The 10,292-nt window shown below is 55.7% G+C and overlaps 3 protein-coding genes across 3 annotated transcripts; 2 read left to right on the top strand and 1 right to left on the bottom strand.

Annotated features, from left to right (window-relative positions):
* Window positions 1-1,616: 1,616 nt before the first annotated feature.
* Window positions 1,617-3,132, bottom strand: BZA05DRAFT_181421 (uncharacterized protein). Its single transcript, XM_051479305.1, has 4 exons — window positions 2,934-3,132; window positions 2,287-2,863; window positions 1,918-2,213; window positions 1,617-1,841 (listed from the first exon to the last, which is right to left on the bottom strand). The coding sequence occupies exons 1-4, from the start codon at window positions 2,986-2,988 to the stop codon at window positions 1,660-1,662; spliced, it is 1,110 nt and encodes a 369-aa protein (XP_051335723.1). The 5' UTR covers window positions 2,989-3,132; the 3' UTR covers window positions 1,617-1,659.
* A 433-nt stretch (window positions 3,133-3,565) lies between these two features.
* BZA05DRAFT_410609 (uncharacterized protein) lies at window positions 3,566-5,489 on the top strand. Its single transcript, XM_051484922.1, has 5 exons — window positions 3,566-3,899; window positions 4,020-4,114; window positions 4,214-4,319; window positions 4,376-5,001; window positions 5,065-5,489. The coding sequence occupies exons 1-5, from the start codon at window positions 3,837-3,839 to the stop codon at window positions 5,201-5,203; spliced, it is 1,029 nt and encodes a 342-aa protein (XP_051335722.1). The 5' UTR covers window positions 3,566-3,836; the 3' UTR covers window positions 5,204-5,489.
* A 1,005-nt stretch (window positions 5,490-6,494) lies between these two features.
* On the top strand, window positions 6,495-7,928 carry BZA05DRAFT_461378 (uncharacterized protein; the record flags this gene model as incomplete). The annotated part of the gene is made up of 5 exons (XM_051487678.1): window positions 6,495-6,552; window positions 6,700-6,904; window positions 6,949-7,068; window positions 7,342-7,574; window positions 7,661-7,928. The coding sequence occupies 5 exons, from the start codon at window positions 6,495-6,497 to the stop codon at window positions 7,894-7,896; spliced, it is 852 nt and encodes a 283-aa protein (XP_051335721.1). The 3' UTR covers window positions 7,897-7,928.
* Window positions 7,929-10,292: the final 2,364 nt, after the last annotated feature.

The raw sequence follows: 10,292 nt of genomic DNA, 5'->3' as shown, positions 1-10,292 counted from the left end.
CGCCCGATCCTCTTATGCGCGCAGAGCTGTCGGTTCACGGTGTCGTGCGTGCATGAGGTGCGTAGGATAGTGCGAAGCCACAGCCACAGCCACAGCCACATCCATTTCCAGCCACAGCCGCAAGCCACGACCAGCCACAGCGATAGCCACAGCTCGCAGACCTCCAGTTCCTCCAAGCTTCGATTCCCCCGACCAGACTCCCGACTCCAGCAAATTCATGAACTCTATCACCACCACCATCGCCATCGCCATCGCCATCGCCAGATCCCCCCCCTTCCGTGACCCATCAGGGCAGGAAATAATCCCCGCCGTCGCTCGCGACTGGTCTGACATCATCATCACGCCTGCTCCAGTCCACAAGTTTCCAGTCCACTCCTCGAGTACATACTCCGATAGTCGACCATTACCACGATCCCTCAGTCCCCAAAACTCTTCTCATACCTACTCTACATAAAAAGGTTTTCGAGCGACTGCGCGCCAGCTGCAGGTCACAGCCATTCACAGCCGGTCCCAACGGCACGGTGCGATCCGGACGTGAGTGTGTGGCATTCTTGCTGCCGCGCCTCGAAGCGGAAGTGCTCACACTGCTCTGGGAAAGATGGGGTGCGCCGCAGGTGGGCTGGGAAAAAAACGAAGGGGCGGTAGGGAAGGGTGGTAGAGAAGGGTGGCAGCGAAGCGGATGAGGCGGCTCCGCGGAGGTGTCTGTCGAGTCGACCCATGATCACGGATTCACGGCGTGCGGGAATGATGCAAGCACTGGCAGCAGTAGGAGTGCAAGCAGCAGACGCACTACCGAAATGCGGGGAGGCCTGGAGTCTGCTAGTGCCATGTATCTATGTGGGTGACATGATGACTGGCTGGCTGGCTGGAGGAGTTTGAGCAGCGAGCTTGGTTGGTGCCGAGAAAGTACTCCAGCTAACTACAGCTACTGAGCGAGCTACAAGGAAGAAGTAGAACTGTAGAAGTGGTCGCCGACGTCGGCGCTGCAACGTACATATTCGTACCTTCCTGCCTTCCATCGAAGTTCGCACCCAACCCTCAACGACTCGACGAGGAGAGGTCGACAAAAGCAATCGTCACTACCAGTCATTATACTTCAGTCTAGAGTAGAAACTACGTGGAAGCCGCTGCTACGTTCGATGGAAGAAATCTTCATTAAACCTGCCTATAGCTAGAACGTTTTTTCTACCGGGAATGTTAACTCGGGCGACGTCTCACCGTCAACCACCGTTCAACGGATCGCGATCGCGAACGAGGTGCCCATCGCATCGTACCTACTACGCATCGGATGTAATCCGAGAACTTGGGCGGACTGGGCCAAATGCGCGCAACCTATTGACGTCTCCGTGTTTCACTGTCAGCTCGTCTGGATGTCGATCGAGTATGTAATGGAACCGCCAGGCCGCTCCAGTGCTCTGCTCCATAGAGTATGCGCACGCAGATTAAGACACATCCACACTGAAACTCGGACCGACGAGGTGCGTCCTCTCCATATGCAACAGCAGCGCGTATGTAGACGAAGATCTCTCTCTCTCTCAAAGTTTTTTCTTGATGAAGCTCACGAGCACGCGTGACCCCCCCGCAACCCCGCATTCCACTCGCTATTCATATTTAGGGCCAACTACCTAAAACTAGGTACCGGCCAAACCCGACGCTACTCTACGCGAGCTTCAGCAGCCTCACCGCATTCCCACCCAACACCGCGGCGCTCTTCGCCTTGTCACCGGCGAAAGCAGCGTCGATGGCCGCATAGTTGGTCGTGACGCTTAGCCACTGGGGCTCACCGCCGCCGTCTTCTTCGTCCTCGTTGGTGAGGGGTGGGAAGAAGGGGTGGTCCGTGCCTAGAGTACATCGGTACATCCCGTGAAAAGTTGTTTTGTTAAACGAGGAAGCTACAGATCGCCCGAAGGAACCTACCGAAAAGCACCCTATCCGCCCCACTCGCCTCTGCCGCAGCGCGGAGTCCTAGAGCGGAGTAGACCACCGCGTCGAGGAGGATGTTGGTCTTCAGAACGTCCCAGACATCGCGACGGTTCCGCAGCTTTCCCGTTCCCTGGAGGTGCGCGTCGTGGAGGATGCACGACTCCAGGCGCCCGGCAAGGAATGGCAACGTGCCGCCGCTGTGCGCGAGGAGGAGGGTGAGCTGAGTGTGCCGGTCGAAAACCGAGGAGAGAAGCATCCGCGCGACCGAGATGGTGGTTTCCATGGGGAAGCTGGGGTGGTCAGTACGGCTGGTCGCGGGGGCGGGGGCGAGGAGGGAAGGGAGGGAGAGGAGGGGGAGGTTACCCCATCGCCAACGGCAACACGTGCCCATACTCGTCCGCGCGTGGCCCGTACGCCTCCGCCGGCAGGCCGTAATGCGGATGCAAGAACACTGGCAAATCCATCTCCCCAAGGGCTGTGTATACGTCGTCCAAGCGGGGATCATCCATTCCGCTTCCCATTCCCCCCGTGCCGAGTACCACTCCCCTGACCCACCTCATTCCGGCCAGCCTCCTAACCTCAGCTACACATGCCTCCTGCCCCGCACTAACCGGCAGCGTCGCGAACGCGTACAGTCTCCCAGGGTAGCTATTGCACATTGCATCGATATCGTCGTTGATGGCGGCAGCCGCTTCCGCGGCCTCGCTCGGTGGCAGGAAGTCCAGCCACGGGTTCGCGAGCGAGATCACGGAGATCCCGATGCCGTGCGTGTCCATGAACGAGATCTTCAATGAGATGTCGAAGTACTCGGCCCCGAGCGGTCGCCCCCGCGACGTCGACGGCGTCGATGCGTCGTCTTCCCCCGGGAGGATTATTAGCCGGGCCGTGGGGGATGGCGGGAACACGCGGATGTAGGGCACCGTTGTGCGGGATTTGAGGACTGGGGTGTGAGATGTTAGCGGGAGGAAGGGCGGGAAGAAGGGCGGGAATTGAGGGGGAGGGTGACAGACGCTCCACGTAGGCGGGCGGGTACACGTGCGTGTGGATATCGACGATTTTTGACATTGATGGTTCGGGGAGAAGAAAAGTATGATACTTGGTATCGCAATGGACTGGCTGGCTGTGGTCACTGGTACTTTCCCCCGCGCTCTTTATAGCTCAAATATGTGTAGATGCGTATGCCGCCGGAAGTGTTTGGTTGCTTTGTTAGTGTCGGCGCCTTTCCTGTATGTAACTACTGCATAATCGAGACAGGGCGGGATCTGCATCACGACAGCGGTCTGAAGCACTTTTCGTGATATGCATTCGACGGAGAGTTACTCGACTCCCATTCCATAACTTCTATATTCGTACTTACACGGGTGTACGACTCGGAATGTAGGTATCTATCAAAAAATAGGTACAACGCGCCTCGGACTCTCGGAGTCGCGGCATTCGCCGACGGCAGTCAGGGCAGGCAGCGACGCGCAGATTGAGTGTGCTTATCGATAGAGTACAAAAGGATGCAAGACCCGATAGGGAAGGCAAGGAGCCATGATTATGACGGGAAGAGAAGCTGGGGAGGTTGAAACCGCCCGATGTAACTATGGAGATAATCAGTAATCAATCGGGATTCCGAACGATGGATTTTCTATCCATAGTCACCGGCCTTGCGATACCTGCCAGGTACTGGGTATACCGGGATTCGGGTACGAGGACTGTATAGTACTGTATCATCCCACCCGTACTGCCCCCGCAGGCAGATCATGCATTTAAAGGAGCGACTACCTATTTACATAGAGTGGTACAGTTGATCCGTCTTCGTGTCCGTCGCGGAACCAAACATCAACATCTGCCCACTCCACACGACTCAGAAAAGCGAAACCGACCGCCTCTCCACCGCCTCCGCCTCCTCTTCTCCTCCGACCACAGCAATGTCTCCCCCCGCGCAAGAAGCTGTCGCAACCGGCGTCGCCAAGGATGGGCTGTTCATCCCGGTACGTACCAGTACCCGACATACCTCTCCCCTCCTCTCCCCCGGGACGTCCGTTCCCGGTGGCGGCGGGGGGTCTCCGCACCCGTCCGTACTCACCTATTATCCGTCCGTCCGTCCGTAGCTCATTGACTTCGGCATGTTCCTACACGGCGACGAAGCCGAGAAGGCAGCGGCCGTGAAGGGAGTTATCGACGGCTTCAAGAATGCGGGGTTCCTGTGTGTAACCCCAACTCCCCTCGCCCTCCACCATGCATGATGACGTACCCGGTTATGGCAGATAGCGAGAGCTGAACGCGACCTGTTGCTTCTATATAGATACCTCAAGAATCATGGAATCCCGAAGGAAACTGTCGACAAGGTCTTTGCCACCTCCGCCGACTTCTTTGCGCGGCCGCAGGAGGAGAAGGATGCGGTGAAATGGGTATTCCCCCCGGGTGCTGGTGGTGTGGGATGCCGGCGGTCTGACAGGAAGCGTAGCTCACCCCCGAATCCAACCGCGGCTACGTCGCTGCCGGGCGCGAGAAAGCGTCTCAAGTGACGGACAGCGCAGCGACGATCGATGCTCTACGCAGCAGCGCACCAGACCTAAAAGAATCCATCGAGATCGGGCGGGACGACCACCCCACGATGCCGAACAACTGGCCCTTTGGGGACCCCGAGTTCCGCTCCACAATGACCACGTTTTTTTCCACGTGCCAGGCTTTACACGTGCAAGTGATGCGGGCGATCGCGCTCGGCCTCGGGCTGGACGAGGCGTTCTTTGACGGCTTCATCGACGCGGCGGATAACAACCTGCGGCTGCTGCACTACCCGCCGACGCCTGCGGCCGTGTTCAAGAGGAATGCGGGGCAGGTGAGGCTGGGCAAGCATAGCGACTATGGTACTGTCACCCTGCTGTTTCAGGATTTGCGTGGCGGACTGCAGGTCAGAAGTCCGCAGGGAAGCTGGGTAGATGCGACTCCGATTGAGGACACGATTGTTATCAATGCGGGGGATCTGCTCGCGAGGTGGAGTAATAGGATCATTGCGAGCACGGAGCATCAGGTCGTTGAGCCGCCCAGCGAGCCGGTCGATGGTCAGTATCCGGCTAGGTACTCGTGCGCGTATGTCCCTCCCACCTACCCCCACATATCGCCCATCGATCAGAACTGACGTGCGAGATTCAGCTACTTCTGCAACCCAAACACGGACGCCTACATCGAGGCGCTCCCGGGAACCTTCGCTACCGAGGAGGAGAAGCACTTTCCCGGGATCAATGCGGGCCAGTACCTGGTGCAGCGGCTGTCGCAGACGATAAAGTACTAGACGGACAGACAGACGATGGGAGTGGGAGGGCTGGAGAGCGATATCTATGATTTTTGCGCGAGGTGTCGGTGGTTGGGGGAGCAAGTGATCTGGCAGGGAAGGGGGGGGGTGGATGATTGCCATGTGTTTGTTGGGACTTGGAAGATGTTTCGGGTGGTTGGGTGGTTGGGTGGACTCGTTTTGCTGGCTGAAATGAATTACCCATACCGAAGTGCATACTGTCGCTTTACATTACTTAGAGTGTTTCGGCGCTGCCATCAGGTGCAAAGGAACGTACAGTACCCGACCTCGCAGGTCACGTGCGGTATTTTGATGAGCGTGACCGTACAAGCCGGCTAGTACAGTGCACGTGACTAGACGTCGGTACCGTGACTCCGTGAGCAAACAGCACCGGAGCAACAGTTACAGTGCAGCTCACAATACAGCGGTGCTGGAATTCAATTATCATGGTTCAACATTCGGTAGGCACCAGTGTGTACCTACTACCGGCTTGTAGTTACCGGCTGGCGCCGCCATGACACCGATATGGTGTACAGCCAGTATTGAACTTTGAAGTTTCGCCCGCCTCACGCAAAGCAAAGGCTCACAGCTGGCGGATATGTTCCATCTCGTATCGTAACTGTACGGACCACGGTGGACGTTGCATTGGTACAAAATAATAGTGATCAGCAAGTGATTCTGAGGGACGAAATCATGATTCATCATCCAGGCCATTGAGTGTCTCAAGTCTTTGTCCCGGCGTGCGGGGTTCAAGTTCCAGTCCATGGAAGTCGAATGGAAATTCAACAGGTGGAAGCTGTGCTGCGGGAACATGAGCAGCGCGCAATAGACATACACATCGGATGAACTCAGGCGTGAGGGGGATGGGGGATAGATTCGCCCGTCGTGTCGATACTAGTACCGATGTGGAGGTTAGGCGATGACTGAAAATTTGAAATCTACTGTATTATCCCGACACCTCGCAGGTGACAGGTCTATGCGTTCACCTGTTTGGTGACTAGATCTACGGGTGGTTTCGTTGCACGGACACTAGTTTTAGTGCAGGCCAAACAGCAAATAACCCTAGGGTATAGCCGTACGGTTTGCTCCGGTCTCACCCCACTGACCAAAGCCACAAATGGTCTACCACAAAACCGCTGCTTTCCTTCTTCCTTCTCTTCTCTTCCTTGTTTCTTCACCACTCCACACCACCCTTCGAATTCCTTCGCTCATCTTCCCTGTGCCGTCACCACAGCAAATCACACACACTCTTCTGTCTCTCTTCCAAATAACCTTTGCCGAGTTTGTAAAGATGACACCTCCACACACCCAGAAGACCGCGAGAAAGGCGAAGCCTAGGACGAACCCAGGTATGTAGTAGCCTTTTCAACCAAACATAGAGCACGCTGACATCCACGAAAGCCACGAATGCTACTCCCGCTCCGGCCTCTCGGTTCTCCGGTAGCTGTCCAAATCCTTCTTCCGATTGGGTCGCTAAGTTGTCTGGCGCCTCCAAGATCAGCAATTCGTCGACCAAGACAGTCACGAATCCCTCATCCGCTCCGGCACTGCAGAATCCGGTAGCTTCACGACCGAGAATGCTTCCATCAATACCGTCACGACTCCCTCCTCCGCTCCCGCACTGCAGATGTCCGGTAGCTTTACAACTAAGGATGAGTCCATCAAGACCGTCCCCAATTCCTCTACCGCTCCCGCAGTGCAGTTGTCCGGTGGCTTTATAAGGAAGAATGAGCCCATCAATACAGTCGTGAATCCCTCATCCTGTCCGGTAGTGCAGCTATGAGGTGGCTTTACAACCAAGAATGCGTCGTCCAATACCGCCGCGAATCGCTCTGCCGATTGGGTGGCTCAGTTATCAAGCTACTGTAAGAGGAGCAATTCCTCGAAGCATATACTCACGAATCCCGCTCCGTCCGTGAAGCCGTCCGCCAGCTTTACAAGCAAGAAAGCGTCGACCAATATAAACGTAAATCGCTCTTCCGCTCCGGCCGCGCAGCCGTCAAGCAGCTCCACAAGCCAGAATTCGTCGAACCACACACGCTCGAATCCATCTGCAGCTTACCCCGCGCAGTTGTCCGGCAACTCCAAGGGGAACAATTCCTCCAAGAAAAGCGGTCACGGGCATGACCTTAAGGAAGAGAAGAGGAGGCGGTTGGCGAAGGAGAGGGTCAGGGAGGCGGCGTGGCGCGCCGAGACGAAGAGATTGCGGATGGCGAAGTGAGGGAGGACGATGAGCACACAAAGGTTCTAGTGGCGGAGCACATCCGCCAGAAGTACGCGTGCCTGGCGTTGGCTGAGCAGGAGAGTGCGAGGAAGCACGAGGAGCACACCCAGGCTCTCGTCGCGGAGCACCTCCGGCAGAAGCACGCACGTCAGGCGTTGGCGGAGCGGGAGGCGGAGCGGAGTCGTCGGGAGGCACTCCACTCCGGCTCGAGCCTAAGGTTGCGCACCTCGCAGAGCGCGCTTACCAGGCCGCCGCCGCCCGTCTCGCCGCCATGCTCCCTGAGCATCTTCAGATGGATACCGGCAGCAATGCCACCGCTGCCCACTATGACGCTCCGATTGACCGGGAGGAGGTCAACCGGAGGATCGTAGCGGAGCGGATGGCGGCCTTGCAGCCGGATGAGGGTAGCGTGGTGCGGACTGTTGTGGTGGCTGCCCTGGTGGTAGCGGTTGGCGTCTGGTTGTGGTAGGGGGATGGGGGCAAGGCAGGGCAGGAGGGGAGGCGGTGGTGAGCCGAGTCCAGGCACCCCCCCTTTTTTTGTAGTTTGATAAATTGAGTGGTTGTTGAATTCGGGAGGTTTACATGTGCGGTGTAGTAGTGTACCCTTAGGGGGCAGGTGGCGATAAGTTTTGACCTTCAATCACAGATCACAGTTGTGCTATTTCCTAATGTAGCCCTGACGCCAGATCACTCTGCCTATATGGGTCGACCCATCTGTGGGGCGGTGAACCGGTCTATGATGGAATGGACTGGCAAACTGGTGGACTGTTGGTGGACTGTGTTGGTTGACTAGGCTTACCTACTCAGCCGGGAGTGTGAAGTTGTGAACTGGCCGTGTGGAATGTAATTCATCATTGGGCTGGATAACGGTGAAAATTTTGGCGAAGATGATGTGTGCGTTCATAATGTGTTCGTCGACGATTGCAATTTAGAAGTGCAGGGAAAATTTAACATTTACAACCTTGGCGAAACCAGCCGCTATCCTGGAAATCCTGAAAATGGGAACATAATCGTATTGTAAAGAATTAATCTGGCAGTAGGCCGGTTCACCAGTAGATCTATGACTGGGCTCGCCCACTGTGCAGAAAATCTGTGCCTGGGCCAGCCGCGTCATCCAAATGGTCTACCCACAGTTCGCCCAGCCGACAAATACAGTCCTTTCAAGGACGGGCTCACCCGTCTCGTAGACCCAGTGATTTGACGTCCGCGTGAGAAAATGTATTCGGCCCCGTGACAACTGAACCAGGAACAACACACACCTCCGACAAGCACTCCAACCTTCCACAAATGCCAAGACCAGGCGTTGGCACACCAAATACCCCGCTCACTGTGGCTTCAGTATTCATGTGGTGGGTGTGTCCACTCTTTCCGACCGCGGATTGAGTGCCCCGACCGACGAATGCGACGAGGATGCGCATGACACGATCGAGATCATTCGAGCGTCGGTCCCTGGCCGGAGAACTGCACCACCACGGCTGCTACGTGCGAACCTCAGAAGAAGTCTCACCACCGCTTCCCCGCACAGCATCATCGATTTCATCACTCTAAGAGAGCCTGTTCTGCAGCCGATATGGCGACGGCGGGGAGGAGAATGAACCCCGGGGAAGAGCTCAGCGCTTTGCGCAGGACAACGTTGACTAAGTAGTATCTTCAGCTTGATAATGAGATGTGGAGTAATGTGGAAGTTGTACGTCTATCGTATATTCATTTGGTAGTGATGTTTTGAAACGTACTTAATATGTTCTAGCCCAGACTTCAGATCGTCCCGTCTAAACGCAGGCTGGTCCATCCGCAAGCTGGCCTGCCAAGCTATGCATGTTCCGGGTATACCATCTCAAGATCCTTCCTGGCATGATCGTCTGAGAAAGTCTTCAATTGTGCCGTTGAGAGGTACCAAAGTTTCCAGGGAGGCTGGCTGGCGTCAGCACAGGTGATTCCCCACTGGCCATGCTCTAGCAAGCATGCTGGAACCTCGAAGGCGCACAGTCCACTCGTTTTAGTTCAAGCTCTGAAGAGATTTGACTTTCGCTGGCATTGTTGGCCGGCGGCCGATTTTGAAGTTTTTCGCCCAGGGGTGACTACCGACTCCCTGCCGCAGTGTATGGAGGTATGCGAGGGGTTCTCGCTGCGGGCAACCGCCGAGGGCACCGCCGACTCTTGTTTTCGAATAACTATCGTTGGGTGCTCTGGATTCTTGTTTTCGAAGAAATTCAGATGATTTCGACCTGGCTCATAACCTTTTGCCACAGCGCCTCATCTGAGTGGACGAGAGAGAAACAGAGAGAGAGAGAGAGAGAGCGAAGTAGTTACTTCGATACGGAAGAGAATGAGCGGGCAACAGAGAGAGTATAGAAATAGATACAGTGCAACATAAACCGAACTCCGTCATATACATCTTCCAGGGTCATACGATGATATCTCTCCTCATGATATTATTACTTGATCACAAGTCCCCGAGTCGGTATACGAGTTGGTCATTGAGTCGATCTTCAAGTTGATCCTCAGTCAATCAGGAATCACGATTCACTCGCCGATCACTCGCCCGCCTTTGATGCTCGAGCCTGGACGGTGCCGTGGCTTTACGGACCCTCGTCTACAGACCTTTGTGTTCTTTCCTCCACTGTGGGTAGCTTTTAAATAAATGCTCCCTCATCTGTGTCTTGTACCCACAACATCAGGCGCTACCTTATATAATTGCGCGGTTTACCGGAAAGCACTCGCTAGATCACGAGTGAGACTTCATGAGGATTTACATGATGGCTCTTCGCACTATTCAAAACTGCTCACGGTGGAGAAGTCAACAAAAAGCCTTGTGGGTGAAGGTCCGGAAGGAGACGGAGAGAAGAAAAGAGAGGTGGTCGATAG

Source organism: Tricharina praecox (assembly GCF_024521635.1).
Source record: "Tricharina praecox strain CBS 144465 chromosome Unknown BZA05scaffold_32, whole genome shotgun sequence".
NCBI classification, from domain to species: domain Eukaryota; kingdom Fungi; phylum Ascomycota; class Pezizomycetes; order Pezizales; family Pyronemataceae; genus Tricharina; species Tricharina praecox.
This window is presented reverse-complemented; position numbering and strand designations above follow the sequence as displayed.